The 18745-nt window shown below is 36.5% G+C and overlaps 1 protein-coding gene and 1 pseudogene across 2 annotated transcripts; both read left to right on the forward strand.

The window, feature by feature from the left end:
• The first annotated feature begins 1416 nt into the window (after positions 1 to 1416).
• LOC143550494 (uncharacterized) lies at positions 1417 to 5338 on the forward strand (annotated as a pseudogene). The gene is made up of 2 exons (XR_013138334.1): positions 1417 to 4539; positions 5000 to 5338. The product of XR_013138334.1 is annotated as an uncharacterized LOC143550494 (transcript).
• Positions 5339 to 8112: 2774 nt separating this feature from the next.
• On the forward strand, positions 8113 to 12942 carry LOC143550495 (uncharacterized). The gene is made up of 4 exons (XM_077041132.1): positions 8113 to 9079; positions 9584 to 10490; positions 10893 to 12511; positions 12593 to 12942. The coding sequence occupies exons 1-4, from the start codon at positions 8113 to 8115 to the stop codon at positions 12928 to 12930; spliced, it is 3831 nt and encodes a 1276-aa protein (XP_076897247.1). The 3' UTR covers positions 12931 to 12942.
• The last annotated feature ends 5803 nt before the right edge of the window (positions 12943 to 18745 follow it).

Below are 18745 nucleotides of genomic sequence, written 5' to 3' on the forward strand. Positions count from 1 at the left end.
ACGTCTCCCTAACCTTTGTCCAAAAAATCTTTCTCTGTTGGTAGTCGGCTGCAAAATGAATAAATAAATTAGATTTCCATTTAACCTTTTTATTTAACTTTTTTTATTAAAAATCTTTTTTAAAAACGTTAAAACAATTACCGCAACGCCGATCCTCAGAAATGACTATCCAAGCCCGACACAAGGCTTCCTTCTCATCCGATGACCACGGAGTGGTTTTCCGTTTCGTCCTCGGAGTCGAAGCCGGTCCCGACCCGTCCGTTGCAACTGGTTTTTTCCGGTGGACGCGTCTTTTTGGTCCCGTAACTTTACCGTGTGATTCTTGTGTCTCCGGAACAACAAAGTTAGGAGACGGTTGTGTGTTGGATGGTTGAAAGCCGGATGATTCTTGCGGCTCCGAATAAAACATCGGTTGGTGCGGTGACGACCATAAATCGTCGTCAAGATAATCTGAATCAAGGTTTGGGAACCAATTTCCAGCCATTTTTTTAAAAAAAAGTTGAGATGATGAATTGATTTTTGGTGAAGGTTTGAAGTTTTGGTATAAAAATGGGTGAAATGGAGTATAATTATATAGAAAATATATTTTTTTTTGTTTTTTTCGGCTCCCCAACGGTCCAAAAAACATCAAAAGGTGTGCTCCTCTCTCTCTTCTCCCGCTAACCGGCTCACGCCTGCCTTGTTTTTCCCGCTAGCGCCCCGCTAGCGTCCCTGGTGGTGTGGTGTTAGCGCCTGGGGGCGCGAGCGGAGGGGCTCTAGCGCCCCCGTTGAAGCCCCACACCCCTCAGTCTAAGAACTTGTGGAAGCCAAATATGTGTTTGGTAATTGGTTGGCAGGCATGGCGATGGTAGGCAGGGGTCAGCTAGTACGGTAGGTCAGGAGTACGACCACCGTTTACTAAGACAACACTCTTTGACTTGCGAAAAACCTCAAAAGTTAAGGATTTTATTTATTTATTAACTAGAATATGCATTATATTAAATTCTTCGCTCTAATTTCGAATAAGTAAATAACACATGAAACAAGTATCCGTTTTCCAGCATATACATAATACATGAACCCACTTGCTATAATCTAAATTCTATTCACATAAAGCAGAAACCATTAAGGACATGAAATATAACAGATTATTATAAACAAACATGTGCTCATTTTTTATAAATAAAGAAATAGAAAAAATTGCCGATAATGATTATATTTTTTTATATTCATAAGTAATATGATTATTATTCAGTGGGTGGGACTTGAGAGTATGGGCACCAGTTATGATAAAAATGAATCTTGAAAGTTTATGCGCAGTAAATATTTTGGTTTCACATGTTAAGGTTTGACAAAAAAATCATACTAGTTGACCTCTGAATTCCACAGTATAATATAAATATAGCTTCTTGCTTAAACCATATCATCACAACTTCAATGGTTTTCAAAAGCTTTATACTTTTACCTTTCCTGTTACTTTCAGTTACATTTGCAGAGTCTTCATTAGAAGATGAAGCAGATGCTTTAAAACATTTCAAGAATTTATTCACAGACGACCCGACTGGTGCACTCCTGGATTGGGATTCCAGTTCCAACCACCATTGTGACTGGACTGGAATCCAATGCCATAACATCACCAAACGTGTCGTTTCGATTTCGATCCAACAAACATACCTCAAAGGCCAAATCTCTCCCTTTCTTGGAAACCTTTCCGGTCTCCAGGTTCTTGATTTATCGAATAACTCATTCACCGGCAGCATTCCATTCCAGTTGGGATACTGCACACAGCTTACTTCACTTGTGTTGTACGCCAATTCACTCTCTGGCCCGATGCCATCCGAATTGGGGAGACTCCGGAATCTGCAGATGCTAGATGTGGGAACCAATTTCATCACTGGAATCATCCCAGATAGCTTTTGTAATTGCACTTCTTTGGTAGAACTTCATCTAGATACCAACAAGTTTAGCGGTACAATTCCAGATAGAATCGGTGATTTGGTCAATCTCCAGAATTTTGGAGCTTTTAGTAACCTTTTAGAAGGTTCGATTCCAACATCGATTGGTAAATTGAAAGAATTACAAGGGCTTGGTTTAGATTCCAACAAGCTTAACGGCCGAATTCCTAAGTCGATAGGTGATTTGGCTAATCTACAGTTTCTTTTCGCTTATAATAACAGTTTAGAAGGTTCGATTCCTACTTCGATTGGTAAATTGAAAGAATTACGAGTGCTTGGCTTGTATCAAAACAAGATATCTGGTATCATTCCTAAAGAGATTGGAAACCTATCAAGTTTGCAACTACTTCTTTTGTATGAAAATTCTCTCTGGAGAGATACCGACTTCGATTGGTAATTTGAAAGAGCTACAAGCTCTTAATGTCGGCCAAAACCAACTTACGGGTATCATTCCTAGAGAGATTGGGAATTTGTCAAGATTACAAGATCTTGAATTGCATGAAAATTCTATCTCCGGAAATATACCAACCAAAATTGGTAATTGCAAAAATCTCTCTTTTCTGAGTCTATACAACAACAAGCTCATCGGAAGTATTCCTCATGAGATCGGAAATCTTCAGGAATTACAGTATTTGCGGTTATACAATAATTCATTGAATTCCACAATCCCAAGCTATTTGTTTAAGTTGAAAGCATTAACTGTTTTGCGACTCTCGGATAATGAGCTAACAGGGAATGTTTCTCCTGAAATTTCTTCACTCCAATCATTGCAATCATTGACCCTTCATCGGAACAAGCTTACTGGTGAAATCCCGGATGGTCTATTCAATTGTTCAAGTCTTGTGATATTAAATACGGGTTATAACAATCTAACAGGGACGTTGAAACCGGGAATCGGAAGACTTTATAATCTCCAAGCTCTGCGAATTCAGGGTAATTCCTTTTTCGGGCCAATCCCACAAGAAATCGGAAACTTAACTAGTTTGATGACGTTAGATCTCGGGCAAAACCAATTTTCAGGCACCATTCCTGTAGAACTCTCAAAACTTTCTTTCCTTCAAATCCTTTCAGTCGGTGATAATAATCTAGAAGGTCAGATTCCTGAAAAACTCTTTGAGCTTAAACAACTGTATCAACTCTGGTTGATGAACAACAAATTTGTTGGTTCAATTCTGAATCATGTTTCAAAGCTCGAGAGACTCTCTCAATTGGATCTCAGTGGAAATAGGTTTAACGGGTCAATTGGGGACAATATGACAAAATTGAATAAGTTGATGTGGATTGACCTATCACACAACTTTCTCACCGGATCAATTTCAGGGCCAGTGATTGCGAGTATGAAGAATATGCAGATATATCTCAATTTCTCAAACAATTTCCTAACAGGAAATATTCCAAGTGAGCTTGGGAAGATGGAGATGGTGCAAACCATTGATATCTCAAACAATAATCTGACAGGAGGCATTCCTGAACTGCAGAAACCTGCAGAGTCTTGATCTGTCAGGAAACCGACTTTCCGGTACCGTCTCCTATGTTATATTCCCTACTCTTGCTGTTCTTTCCTACTTAAACTTCTCAAGAAATCAGTTGGAAGGAAAGATCCCAGAAAGCATAGCGAATCTCACACTCCTTACTTCACTTGATCTTTCACAAAACAAATTCAATGGCACGATTCCTGAAAATTTTGCCAACAGTTTGGCATTGAAACACCTCAATCTCTCGTTCAATCACCTCGAAGGACGTGTTCCAGATAATGGAATTTTCAAAAACTCTAGTGCGGTCGGATTACTTGGAAATCCTTCTTTGTGTGTAACCAATGACACTGAATCATGTGCCTTCTCAACTGAATCGGATGATTCACATCAAATATCCAGAAAAGTCGTATTAATTCTTGCAATACTTGGATCTCTAGCTTTGCTTCTTGTATTATTTTTGGGGGTCTTATGTTATCGCCATGCTAGAAAACCGAAAGTTAAAGAATCTGAGAACCCGGAACCAGAATACACCCGAGGCGTCACTCTCAAGAGATTTGATAGAAAGGAACTTGAAGATGCTACTGATGGATTCAGTGAAAGTAACATTCTGGGTACAAGCAGTTTAAGCACAGTGTACAAGGGTACACTAGCAGATGGAAGGGTGATAGCAGTGAAGAATTTGAATTTCACAGAGTTCTCATCCGAATCTGATAAGAGCTTTAATAAAGAAATGAAGACGCTAGCAAAATTGAGGCATAGAAATCTAGTGAAAGTGGTTGGTTATGCATGGGAGAGTGGGAAACTAAAGGCTTTGGTTCTTGAATATATGGAAAACGGTAATCTGGATAGAGCTATACATGATTCTCAGATTGATCGATCAAGATGGGATCTTTCGGAGAGAGTTGACGCTTTGGTTTCAGTTTCTAGAGGCCTTGTTTATTTACATTCCGGATATGATTTCCCTATAGTTCACTGTGATTTAAAACCTTCTAACATTCTTCTGGATGAAAATTGGGATGCTCACATTAGCGACTTCGGGACGGCTCGGATTCTCGGAGTTCATCAGCAGGATGGAAGCAGTGTTTCTTCTGCATCAGCATTTCAAGGCACTATTGGCTACTTGGCACCAGGTAATGCATCACCAACTCTTTCTTTCAATCTTTCAAATTAGAGTTAATGAACTTCTAGAAATATAGATATGAATTTTGATGTTTAGATAATATTGCCTAGCTAGACTAGGCTCGAGCTCGGCTTGATTTGACTTACGAGAGCTTGAGCTCGACTTGTTTCAAGTTCTTTTCGTAAAGCTAGAGCTCTGCTCGTGAGTTACTTTTACAAGCTCGAGCTCGGTTCGTTTATTATTTGTTAATTAAGTTATATAAGTTTTTACTTATTCTTAAATATTTTGAGAAAAAACTTAAACGAGTCTAAGCCCGGCTCGTTTATTATTTATTAATTAACTAATATAATTTTTTAATTTTTTTATATTCTGACGAGCCAAAACTCGAGTAGTTCGCGAGCAGCTCAGCTCGTTTAAACCCCTATATTCGACCTAAAATGTGACACTAATGCATTTATGTATTCTAACAGAGTTTGCATATATGAGAAAAGTGACAACAAAAGTGGATGTATATAGCTTTGGAGTTATAATAATGGAATTTATCACTAGAAAACGACCAACGGGACTCACCGAAGAGGACGGAATCCAAATGACTTTGCCACAGTTGGTAGAACAAGCGCTTTCAAAAGGAACGAATGGGGTGATTGAAATTGTGGATCCTGATTTGGCTTCCGATTTCTCCACAAAGCACGGTGTTATAGAACAGATTCTTCAGTTGGCTTTATCCTGCACTCGAGAAGAGCCAAACGATTGACCAGACATGAACGAGATCTTATCTTCACTTACAAAGATCAGCAAGAAGGTTTAGTTAAGAGTTACAAATTTGAACAGTTCAAACCAGAACGTCTTATCTTTATATATCAAAATGAAGTTTTAATAGCAAGCTTCCATTTCAACAATATGGCATATAGAGAATATTCCAAATTTAATCTTTGTTTATATATCTATATATACCCTCTCTTTCAGTTCTTATATTTGTTTTCGAATAAGAAAAATACGTGCTCGCATCAAATTAGTGCATATACAGCTTGTAATGAAAAGAACAACTCTGTGTGTGTCTACTAATCAGCGAGTCGCTACATATATGAAATTAATTGGCAAGTTGCAGGCGTGCATATATAGTCTCTAGCTAGGTAGTAACTACTCATGATCAACTGATTCATAATTAGAGTTAATTAGTTACATACATTTGTTCAAGTCATTTACAGTTCCAGAAGCAACTATATGTAATCCAAATCGTAATTAATAATATACAGATCTAAAACAATTATGAATTTTGTATCATTCGTTTCAAAGATTAAGAATTTAAAAGATGATCAGCATTTAACAAAGCAGAAACAACTAATGAACTATATATGATGATATAATAAAACGCCAATCCAGATATAAGCAGAATCGTAATCATATACTAATCAAAGCACTTGAGAAATTAGGTTTGAGAAATTGGGGAAAATAAAATAAAAGACGTTACCTGCAGATTGCAGTTGACAATTGATTTGGAGAAACAGGCGGAGAATTCTAGATGACGGAAATTAATGAGGCAGTGAAGATCGGAGGAGCAATTTGGGAGTGGAAGACGCTGATTTCAACCGATTTTAACGGTTAACTGTTGGTTTGGAACACATTATACCGAACCGCCCAGCTGGGGTTGGTCATTTGGTAGATCGGTTTGGTTTTGACCATAATAATAGTAATCATAATAATAATAATAAAATGAATTATAACTTCATTTTGAGTGAATTTTGAATCCGTTCTCGTAAAGATGCCTATACCCCTGGATTTGAGAGTGAATTTTGAACCCGAGAGGGACCAAAATATAGTCAGGTCGTGCATAGTAATTTATCGGCCTATAAGAATCAAAACTTTGTTTTTAGTAGGATTGAGTTTGCTATCTAAAATGAGGTTGCGGCGCAGCATGTTGGCCGCTCATCTGTCACTTCATTGTAAATTTTTTGAATATTTTTTTAATGGAAAGTACCCGTTTTAGCTTAAGAGTCCCCCTCCCCCCCCAACCCACACACACCACACTGCCTTCGACCACGGCAAAGGGAGCAGCGCCCCCTTGGAATCCCCAGGGTATTCACCCCTAACATTATAATAAAGTTAAATAAGTTTGCATCCTTCACCCCCTAACTTGTTTCATATACATGATAGTTTACATTAGTCATATACATGATAGTTTACATTAGTCGACAAATCAATACAATTACACTAAAATATTGGTTTTAAAAAAACACTATAAAATACCTTTGTTGAAACATGTATGTATGACATTGTAAAACTTGTTCCATCTGTAAATTCTATAACTGCATTATTTACTTTAACCAACGAAGTTGTTCATGGTACAAGTGTAATATCAAATTTGGGGTTAGGGATAGTTTGACTTTTGGAATTGTGAAAAGATCAAAGCGCTTTTGGGCTAGTGGTATTTTAATGTGCTGCATGGACGCTTGGTGATCACTTTTCTATGAAGTTGTGGGTTTTAATCAGTGACATGAACAAATGGCGTAGCCAACTTGTGTAAATCTATGAATACATACATTTAGAGTATGTGTGAAATTGTCGTTTAAATGAAAAGAAATTGTGAAAAGAGTCCGTAAAAACTTTGATGGACGTGATTTAAGAGAAGGTGAGAAAAATAAAGAATGATAAAATAAATTCTACATTAACTAACAAAAATCTTAAGTATCATTATTTTAAGGTATTTGTATCAAATATTTGAATTTCAGTTCAAATCATTCTCGATCATTTTTCGTTCTTGATTTATAATTTCTTTTTCATAAATAGCCTACTACATATGTAATAATAACAAGATACTTTTAAAAGTGAAACTCATTCTTAACAACTATAACAATATATGACTTTTAATACTCATTACTTAAAAAAAAGTATAATGTATTTTTATAACAAATAAAAAGTTTTACCAGATATGTGGGAGCGGGAGCTGCATCACCCGGTCTGTGTGTGCTGTGTATAAATAAGTATATGTATATAGGGGAAAGTTAACGTACAAATGAAATTAACGTGTTAAACGTGAAAATCAAGAGTAATTATGTAATTACTCTATGATGTAATTACATAACTCTACTTGCATATATAAGAACTCTACTTGATTCTCACGTTTAGCATGTTAATTTCAATTGTGTTTGATCCAAATCCTATATATATAATACATATACGTAAATTATTGTTAATTAAAACTTCACATAATTGCTTTGGTTGAACACTTGAGAAAATTTGGTTACTATTATGTGATGTTTTGTACAATACAATTTAATTATTATACAGACCAAGTTGACTTCTGAATGGGAAGTCAAATAACTATCGGAAGCCATGCGTTTGGTCATTGGTGGTTGGGTGGAGGAGTATGACAGCCATTTACTCGTACAAAGTCAACTTCTTCAGACACCAAGAGACTTAAAAGTTAAAACAAGGCATATATGCAAGTCTTTGGTTTCACACATTATAACATATAACATTCTGTTACCACACAATAAAGTTTGACAAAAATCCTAAGTTCTGACTTCTGCATTATAAATTAACACCATATTAATTCTTACTCATCACCACTTCATAAGTAACAATGGAGTTCAAAAGCCTTGTACTTTTTTTACCCTTCCTGGTGCTTGCTGCTCTATCGGCAGCATCCGTCTTGGAACATGAAGCAAATGCTTTGAAACACTTCAAGAATTCAATCACCGATGACCCAACGGGTGCACTCCTCGATTGGAATGCTGATTCCAGCCACCATTGTAACTGGACGGGAATCAAATGCCATGATGTCTCCAAACGTGCCATTTCTATTTCAATAAAACGATCACACCTCAAAGGCCAAATCTCTCCCTTTCTTGGAAACCTTTCCGGTCTCCAGCTTCTTGACCTATCTTATAATTCATTCACCGGCAACATTCCATTTGAGTTGGGATACAGCACACAGCTTTCCACACTCATTCTTTACACCAATTCTCTCTCTGTCCAGATTCCATCCGGAATAGGGAAACTCCGGAATCTCCAGACACTCGACCTTGGAAACAATTCCATCACCGGAATCATTCCGGACAGTTTGTGTAATTGCACGTCTTTACTAGAACTTGGACTTGGTTCCAACAAACTTAACGGTCCAATTCCGGATAAAATCGGCAATTTGATCAATCTTCAAGTTCTTGAGGCTTTTAATAACCTTTTAGAAGGTTTGATTCCTAAGTCGGTTGGTAAATTGAAAGAATTACAATGGCTTGCTATTAGTAAAAACCAACTTTCTGGTATCATTCCTAGAGAGATTGGGAATATTTCCACATTACAAGATCTTTACTTGTGGCAAAATTCCCTCTCTGGCCCAATTCCATACGAACTAGGGAAACTCCAGAATCTGAAATCACTAAACCTGGCATTCAATTCCATCACAGGAATCATTCCTAGAGAGATTGGAAATATGTCAAGATTACAAGTTCTTCACTTGTCTAATAATTCTCTAGAAGGTTCGATTCCGCCTTTGATTGGTCAACTGAAAGAATTACAAACTCTCGATTTATTCCAAAACAAACTTTCTGGTATCGTTCCTAAAGAGATTGGGAATTTATCAAGATTACAAGTTCTTTACTTGTGGCAAAATTCCCTCTCTGGCCCGATTCCATACGAACTAGGGAAACTCCAAAACCTGCAAACACTATACTTGGGAAACAATCACATCACAGGTTTCATTCCTAGAGAGATTGGGAATCTGTCAAGATTACAAGTTCTTGATTTGTCTCAAAATTCGATAGAAGGTTCGATTCCGCCTTCGATTGGTCAACTGACAGAATTACAAACTCTCGATTTAAGCCAAAACCAACTTTCTGGTATCATTCCTTGAGAGATTGGGAATCTATCAAGATTACAAGTTCTTCTGTTGTGGAAAAACTCTCTACAAGGTTCGCTTACGACTTCGATCCGTGAACTCAAAGAATTAGAAAATCTTGATTTGAGCGCAAGCCAACTTTCTGGCATCATTCCTAGAGAGATTGGGAATCTGTCAAAATTACAAATTATTCTGTTGTTTCAAAATTCCCTAGAAGGTTCAATTCCAGTTCCGATTGGTCAATTGAAAGAATTACAAATTCTTGATTTGAGCAAAAACCAACTTCTTGGTACCATTCCACGAGAGATTGGAAATTTGTCAAGATTACAAATTCTTCAGTTGTATGAAAATTCTCTCTCTGGAAATATACCAACCGAAATTTGTGGTTGCAAAAATCTCTCTCAACTGAATCTATACAGGAACAAGCTCACTGGGGGCATTCCTGGTGAAATCGGAAATCTTCGGGAATTACGGTCTTTGATGTTATACCGTAATAAGTTGAGCTCCATAATCCCAAGCTCATTGTTCAAGTTAAAATCACTGATTATTTTGGAATTGTCAGATAATAATCTAATTGGGAATGTTTCTTCAGAAATTTCTTCACTGGAATCGTTGCAATCATTGAACCTTCAAAACAACAAGCTTACTGGCGAAATCCCTGAATCCATAACCAGGTTAGTCAATTTGAATTCCTTGACAATTAACTCAAACTTTTTCAAAGGATCAATTCCTTTAAGCATCGGGTCTCTTTACAACTTAAGAAATTTGTCATTTGGCGATAATCTCCTTGAGGGGTCTATTCCAATTAGCATCACAAACTGTACTAAGATACGCTGGTTAGATTTGGCTAAAAATAGGATGACAGGAGAAATTCCTCAAGGTTTAGGAAGGTTGTCAACTCTTACACGGCTTAGTATCAGCGACAACACACTGTCTGGGAAAGTCCCGAACGATCTCTTTAATTGTTCAAATCTTGTGATATTAAGTATAGCAAATAACAATCTTACAGGGATGTTGAATCCGGGAATTGGTAGACTTTCTAATATGAAAATGCTACAAGTTCATGGTAATTCCTTTTTCGGGCCAATACCACAAGATATAGGAAACTTAACTAGTTTCATCATCATCATCATCATCATCATCATCATCATCATCGTACTCAGTATATCCCACCAATAGCAAAGCTATAGTAGGGTCTGAGGAGGGTAAGATGTAGACAGCCTTACCTCTACCCCATAAGGATAGAGAGGCTGCTTCCGGTGAGACCCCCGGCTCGATAGTAGTTTTGCATCAAGCCTTGGACATAAGGCACATAGCACTCAATCATCGGGACACCGGCTGATCGGTGCATGTACCCTTGTCTTTCGGCTATCAACGCCACTACATGATGCCTGATTAACCGTCCGTCACTTTTAACGTTATTTTCACGAGATTAGTAAAATAACGTCAAAATTAGTGCAATTTCACTTTTGCCCACCCGAGGGTTCACACATATATACATCATATGTGCGCACCGCAAGCAGGGCTATAAATCTTGGCCAAAACCAATTTTCGGGCACCATTCCTATAGAAATCTCAAAAATATCTTTCCTTCAAAGCCTTTGGATTGGCAATAATAATCTAGAAGGTAGCATTCCTGATAAAATATGTGAGCTTAAACATCTGACTGAACTCCAGTTGATGAACAACAAATTTGAGGGTCCGATTCTGAATTCTGTTGCAAAGCTCGGTATGCTTTCTCGGTTGGATCTCAGCAGAAACAGGTTTAACGGGTCGATTCCTGATAGTATGACAAAATTGAATCAGCTGATTTTTATTGATCTGTCACACAACTTTCTCACTGGAACAATTCCAGGGCCAGTTATTTCAAGTATGAAGAATATGCAGATATATTTCAATTTCTCAAACAATTTTCTTACAGGAAATATCCCAAGTGAGTTAGGGAAGATGGAAATGGTGCAAGCCATTGATATCTCAAACAATAATCTATCAGGAGGTATTCCTGTAACAATTCGGAACTGCAGAAACCTGCAGAGTCTTGATTTGTCAGGCAACCGACTTTCTGGTATCGTTTCCGATGAAATGTTCCCTACTCTTAAGCTTCTTTCCTTCATAAATTTCTCAAGAAATCAGTTGGAAGGAGAGATCCCAGAAAGCATAGCGAATCTCACACTTCTTGTTTCACTTGATCTTTCACAAAACAAATTCGATGGCACAATTCCTGAATACTTTGGCAACAATTTGGCTTTAAAACACCTAAATCTCTCTTTCAATAACCTCGAGGGGCGTGTTCCTGATACCGGAATTTTCAAAAACTCTAGTGCAGTCGGGTTGCTTGGAAACCCGTCACTGTGTGTTGCCAACGGCACCAAATCATGCGCCTTCTTAAAGCAATCAAATCGTTCACATCAAATATCCAGAAAAGCCATAATTCTTGCAATATTCGGATCTCTAGCTTTGATTCTTTTATTATTTTTGGCGGTTTTATGTTATTATCGTGTTCAAAAATCAAAAGTTAAATCTGGGTACCACGAACTAGAATTTACCCGAGGGTGTACTCTGAAAAGATTTGACAGAAAAGAACTAGAAGATGCTACTAATGGATTTAGTGAAAGTAACATTCTTGGTACAAGCAGTTTAAGAACAGTGTATAAGGGTACATTAGCAGATGGAAGGGTGATAGCGGTTAAAAATCTGAACTTCACAGAGTTCTCAACAGAATCCGATAAAAGCTTCTACAAAGAAATGAACACATTAGCAAAATTGAGGCATATAAATCTGCTAAAGGTGGTTGGTTATGCATGGGAGAGTGAGAAACTTAAGGCTTTGGTTCTTGAATACATGGAAAACGGTAATCTAGACAAGGTTATACATGATTCTGAGATTGATCGGTCAAGATGGAATCTTTCTGAGAGAGTTGGTCTTTTGGTTTCAGTTTCTAGAGGACTCGCTTATTTACATTCTGGGTATGATTTCTCCATAGTTCACTGTGATTTAAAGCCATCTAACATTCTTTTGGATGAAAAATGGGATGCTCATGTTAACGACTTTGGGACGGCTCGAATTCTTGGAGTTCATCAACAGGATGGAAGCATCGTTTCTTCTTCATCAGCATTCCAAGGCACCATTGGCTACTTGGCACCAGGTAATGCATCACCAGCTCTTTCTTTTATTCTTTCAAATTAGGGTTTATGAACTTCTAACACTAATCATTGATTTCTACCAGAGTTTGCCTATATGAGAAAAGTGACAACAAAAGTGGATGTATTTAGCTTCGGCGTCATAATAATGGAATTTATCACTAGAAAAAGACCAACAGGACTTACCGAAGAGGACGAAATCCAAATGACTTTGTCACAATTGGTAGAACAAGCGCTTTCAAAAGGAATGAATGAGCTGATTGAAATTGTGGATCCTGATTTGGCTTCTGATTTCTCCACAAGACATGGTGTTGTTGAGCAGATTCTTCAGTTGGCTTTATCCTGCACTCGATCGGATCCAGATGATCGCCCAGACATGAACGAAATCTTATCTTCACTTACAAAGATCAGCAAGAAAGTGTAGTTAGGGTCTTAAATTTGAACAGTTCAAACCAGTATACTAAGTCATCTTCATCAATTAGATTGTGTTTCTCACAAGTAATTAAGCCTTACTAATTTACATGTTTGCTTATATTACTGATTGAATTAACATGATTAGGGTTCTTTGTTTTGACCTGTGTTTAAGATATAATCAACAAACATGACCTCAATATGTTAACAGCATGAGTTAACTCAGTGATGATTCATGATTGATTAGGAGAAAACAGACCATATCAAAATGAATAACTTTTCTGTTAACTGGAGCAGCCTGAACTTAGATTTAGCACGTTCTTAAAATAAAGACTGCTCCTGACAATAAGGCATTTTAATTAATCATTACTTCGAGAAATTCTTACAGCAGATGTGACGCAGTACGTGTGTGTTGTAGCTTCAGAACATCTTCATGCACTGCAAAACATCTTCGCTAAAGCTAGGAGTTGCAAAACATCAAATTGGTTCTCTAAAAAATATATTACCTTTTTTCCTTTCCAAATTAGAAAAAGATTTTTTTTCTATTAATATGTAAACAAGAACAGAATTGTATTATTGATCTTGTATATTCCACATGCATGAAACATGCATTCTTGCCCAAATATATTATATATACCATCCTTCACAACTTCTGATGCCTCCTACAAACATATAAAGATTTCAAAGAGGCCTTTTAATTAAGTGTCATAAAATATATTAAAAGTAAAATAATCAGAGTCAAACTGAGCCGAGCTAACAAGCGAGCTAGCCAAATAGAGCCATATTGAGCGAGCTTTTTCCAAGCTAAATCCTAGCAAGCATCGAGCCTTAAAACATCAAATTTGAAGGCAAATTTGACCCTTAAAAACGTCAATAATTGAAAAACCTAAAAATAAGATTCGGGACGCACACTTGTAATTTCCCTAATATTGTAACCTTCCCCATTTCAATACCAACTTGTAATTCGGGCCTAGTGCTACTATGGATACAATGAATGGGGCAATGGCATGTAAGATGGTAAGATTTTGTTATATTGAAACTATCACTTAAATTTCTTTCCTTCAAAGCCTTTTGTTAAGTTCCTAATAATAAAAATCTTTGAGCTTAAACAGCTCTGCTTACTTCATTGAAACTAACACTTCAAATTCTTTGTTTAATAGGTTTATTGTTTATTGTATACCGATTATTTATTAAATATTATATTTTCATGTATTACCCATATAATACACGGGTCTCAATGTAGTGTGTATTGACAATACATTAAGATGTTATAATTGTAGCTAGCAAACTTACTGGCACACTCACACATGCATGTATATAATATTTTTTAAAATATAACTGGCTAAAAACCTATCATGTTGCGGCGACGGCGGTGCAACGCTGCGAATTTAGTCGGTATCATTTAACTTCGCAACAACAATAGGACTAAATCCATAAAATAAATATGTGAGTGCCCAAAATAGTATTTCTTGATGTACATTTATGATCAAAGCGACATGGTTTTGATTGATATTAGTTAAACTTCGTCATAGTATAGGCGCGCACTAAACCCAAAAATAAATTAGTAAACGCTAAAAACAAACGTAAAGCTTGTGATGCAAAACATAGCATATTTAGATAGACGTTTATTTGGTCGGTAAAAACTTGGCCAACGCGAATTGAGTCTGTTGGTTACGTTTGTTATAGTATCGAAACAAAAACAAATCAATAATATATATAAATGAAAATATAAAAACCCTACGTGTCGCGATGTGGTTGTCCCTTTTTTTTAGTCACCAGATTTGCTTGATTTTTAAATGGAGGCGTCTCATGCATTTGACCCGAATTCACGGGTATGGGTCTTATTAAACCCAGATATTTCTTAAACGGGTTATAACATCTCATTAAATTAAAAACTAATCTCACCAAATATATATTTGATACAAAAATCCTATAAAGTAGGAATATACTAAAAATTAATATCTAATTTATTTAAAAAAAGATATATATATATATATATATATATATATTATTTATAATTAAAAAACCAAGTTTATTGTAAAAAAAATAAACGGGTTTTGCATCTCATTTAATTGTGAAACAATTTAATATCAAACCATAAATATATTATTAACTTTTATACAATAGAAAAATAAAAAATTCAAAAAATAAATAAATATTAAAAACAAATAATATAAAACAACCCCGTAATACGGGGTTAAAAACTAGTAATATACATATTTAAAGAAAAAACACATTAAAAGAATATCTAAAAATCCTATTGTGACGCGGACCACGGATTTTAATATGATATAATTATGTTGTAGAATAGTACCGATCGAACTTATTGTATTTTGAATGAGAAGTACGTAACAAACATGTGTTTGGGGTGGAGTATGACCCACCATTTACATGGAAAAGACTTGTAAACGTGTTTGGGGTGGAGTACAACCACCATGTGTTTGGGGTGGAGTATGAGAGTTAAACCAAACCACTGCAACTAGACTGACTGGAATCCAATGCCATGATATAACCAAACATGTCATTGATTTATTTCAGTTCCACAAGTACATCTTAAAGGCCAAATCTCTCGTTTTCTTGGAAACCTTTAAGTAAACTCTCAATAAAGACTAATGTTTGATGCTTCAGAAAACCCAATTATAATGATCTTATCTATTTCTTAATCTTCACTCGACTTTCAGGTAAATAACACATAAAAAACATGTCTTGGTTTTACTATATAGCAATATACAGTGTTTTTTTTACCGTGTCATGTGATGTTTATAAAGTTCAAAGTAAAAGTAGTTGACCGAGGACCACAAAATTAACAGCTTTGAATTTTCAGTTGATCGAGCTAGTTTTGTTAAAATGCACAGTGTATGAACCCACTTGCCATAACTTAAATTCTATTCACATCAAGCAGCAACCATTAAGTACATGAAATCGAAAAAAATGTTATAATCAACATGTGCTCAACTTTTATATATACAGAATGGATTCCCCCCCTTTATATACACACACAAGTAGAGGTGGCAATATCGTGGGTAGGATTGAATTTGGGTGATGGGTTAGAATGAGTTTGGATTATGATGAGTTTTAAAAATTAAAGAGGGTTATGATGGGTATAGGTCACGTGGGTAAAGTTAACCCATCTTGACCCAAGTAAAAGTAAAGGTTAAAATACAAAAGATTTCAAAAACCCATCAATAACTCAAAATATAAATAGAAGACGCAAAAAGTAAAAAAAAAAACTAAAATGTTTTCCCTGTCGTTCTCGTTCGTTAAAAAAACGGTTTTTCTCGGTTCAGGTTCAATTTTGCTTTTTTTTTCATTTCGGTCGGTTTTAGTTTTAATGTTTTCGGTTGTGATTTCTCGGTTTCATGGGTATTGTTTGAAATAAAATTGGATGGAGCTTGTTTAATTTAGTCCATTGTAACCCATAAACAAACCCATTCTAACTCATAACTAAAAATCACTAGCATTATCCTAATCCATCTTAACCTTCTTGCAAAATTCTTCTAATCCATCATAACACATTCAATTTTAAAAGTTATCCTATCTACCCAAAACAACTCATTGGGGTTTGTTTGCCACCCCAACAAAAATAATAGTTATTCAGTCGGTGGGAGTATATGGGTACCACTTATGATAACAATCAAATTTCGTTTTTCAGTTTCATCGTAGTCTAATCCGATTAAACATTAAACATTGGGTGTACACCTTATTGGTTTAACTTGATTGTGTTATTCATGATTCGAAGATTGATATGAATAAAAGTAACACTTGAGGAAGGAAGTAGGGGTGTTCACGTGTAACATCCCCAAAATTTTGATCCAAATTTTACAACTTAGGAAAGTTGAGGGATCAAAAATAATCTCAAGACAAGTTATGGAAAAATATTAAATAAGAAAATATAAGAAAAATAAGGAAATAAAAATATTTCCTAAAGATAGGTTTACTTACATGAAAGAAAAACTCCATCCCACATGGAAGGATGCAAGAAGTGGAAGCATTCCACTAAGGTATATATAAGGAAGATAAAATCCATCCCACATGGAAAGTGGTAAAGAAATGGAAACTCTTTATAATAGATAGAATTTCCATAGTTATATTCTTTTATGAATATCATGCACCAAGTGGTCCTAGCGGAGGGTGCGTAGCACCCGACGCGCTCGCGCTCGGGCGACGACGATGGGCGTTGGGCGCAATGTGGCGCTTTGATGGTGCACGCTCGCATCGCCGCGAGCCGCTTTAAGAGCCGCCTTAGTATTTTTGGACAACGAGAAATAGACTAGAAGTGACAAGTTACAAAAGACAAGGGATTGAAAACGAAAAATAATATTCCAGGACCCATCGCGGTACGCTTGAGTCCAAGAGGACGGCCATCGCGGTACGCGATGGGTCGTGATGAGTCATCAACACGTGTCGCACTCCGGCGACACGTGGCAACACACCAGGACACGTGGCATAATATGTCAGACCACGTGGCGACACGCGTCACATTTGTGTCGGTCGCAGTACGGGACGGAGTCAGGAAAAGAGCCCATCGTGGTACGTGATGGGACTCAAAAACGGCTATAAATAGGGTGGCCATGGCACATTAATTTGCACACACCACAACTCTCTCTCTCTAGAACTTTCTCTCTCTACCTCGGTTTGTGTGCCGAACACCGTTTTGCGTGCCACCGACCCGATAATTATAACATCGTAATCCGTGTAAAATACCCGGTGTTTTCCTCGAAGTGCGTGCCACCCAAATAACCCGACATTCCGTCTCGAAGTCCGTGCACGACCCGTTGACCTGAACATTGCCTTGATTTGCGTGCCAAGAAGGGTTGATCAAGAACGCCTCGAGAAACGTGCGTATAGAGTAGAAGTGCTGCCCGTATAAACTTAGGAATATCTAACTCCAAATACCCATGCGAGGTAAGGGGTTCTGCCTAAGTTATTATTTTATTATTATAAATGGCTTAGACCATAAGTCGGAAGTGTAGCCGATCATTGATTTTGATTATGAGTTATAAGCAAAGATTATAGTAGTATTTCTTTATGATATTCAAAGAATATAGTTTGATTAATGTTTTTTCTTGAAGAAGAAACTCAACATAGACGTTTCTTCCTGAAGAAGAAACGTAGCCTATAATTGGTAAAGAAAGGGACTAAAGGTCCAAATGTTTTGAATAAACAAATGTTTATATCAAGGTTAAAAGCTATACAAAATAGACTAAAGGTCTGAAGCTAGATCGCTGATCTAGTTATTTATACAAACGTTATTCTCGTACTATAGGTCCGAGGTAACAAAACAAGAAGAAGGAATCAGAAAACAGGAATCAGTAACAGAAACTGATTATAAACAGAAAAGGTGAATACGCCCCAAACCTTTTATAATGAGTCTGAATGGTTTAAAACTTTGTGTACAATAATAAGAAACGGACACTCTGATTAAGAGTATACATGTGTCTGGATCCAAACATACACGGTGACTCGGCATTTCCCCGAGGCCATGCATATCATCAACATGCCTCTGAAGGTCTATGGGACTGTTCAGAGAAATGATATTGTGTATATAATTAATTGTACATGGTACTTAGGGTAATTTGATCCCAATTTAGTTGGGTGCCTAATGAGTTGTCACAAAGGTATTATTGTTGGTTTCACAAAGGTATTGAAAAGAGATTTTAGAGTCAGCGTTATTCACCAGCTTTGTGCTGACGTATTTTCCCCCATGTTACAGGGAAACAAGAAAGGTTAGAAAAGACAAGCAAGAATGAATAGAAGATTGGAGTTATAGTCATTAGATGCTATATGATGGCTCAGATATTTTATTTGAAAATATTATAAAAGAGTTA

This window comes from Bidens hawaiensis, unplaced genomic scaffold (genome assembly GCF_021521415.1).
Source record: "Bidens hawaiensis isolate Kalapana, Puna unplaced genomic scaffold, B.hawaiensis_p1.1 tig00016042_1, whole genome shotgun sequence".
Classification (NCBI taxonomy): Eukaryota; Viridiplantae; Streptophyta; class Magnoliopsida; order Asterales; family Asteraceae; genus Bidens; species Bidens hawaiensis.

Bases quoted from the DNA above. Each gene is read 5' to 3' on its own strand.
- LOC143550495 (XM_077041132.1), top strand. From the start codon at position 8,113: ATGGAGTTCAAAAGCCTTGTACTTTTTTTACCCTTCCTGGTGCTTGCT. The intron at 9,080-9,583 runs GTATCGTTCCTA...ATTCCCTAGAAG, and splicing joins ATTCCAAAACAAACTTTCTG to GTTCAATTCCAGTTCCGATT. The intron at 10,491-10,892 runs CATCATCATCAT...CGCAAGCAGGGC, and splicing joins AACTTAACTAGTTTCATCAT to TATAAATCTTGGCCAAAACC.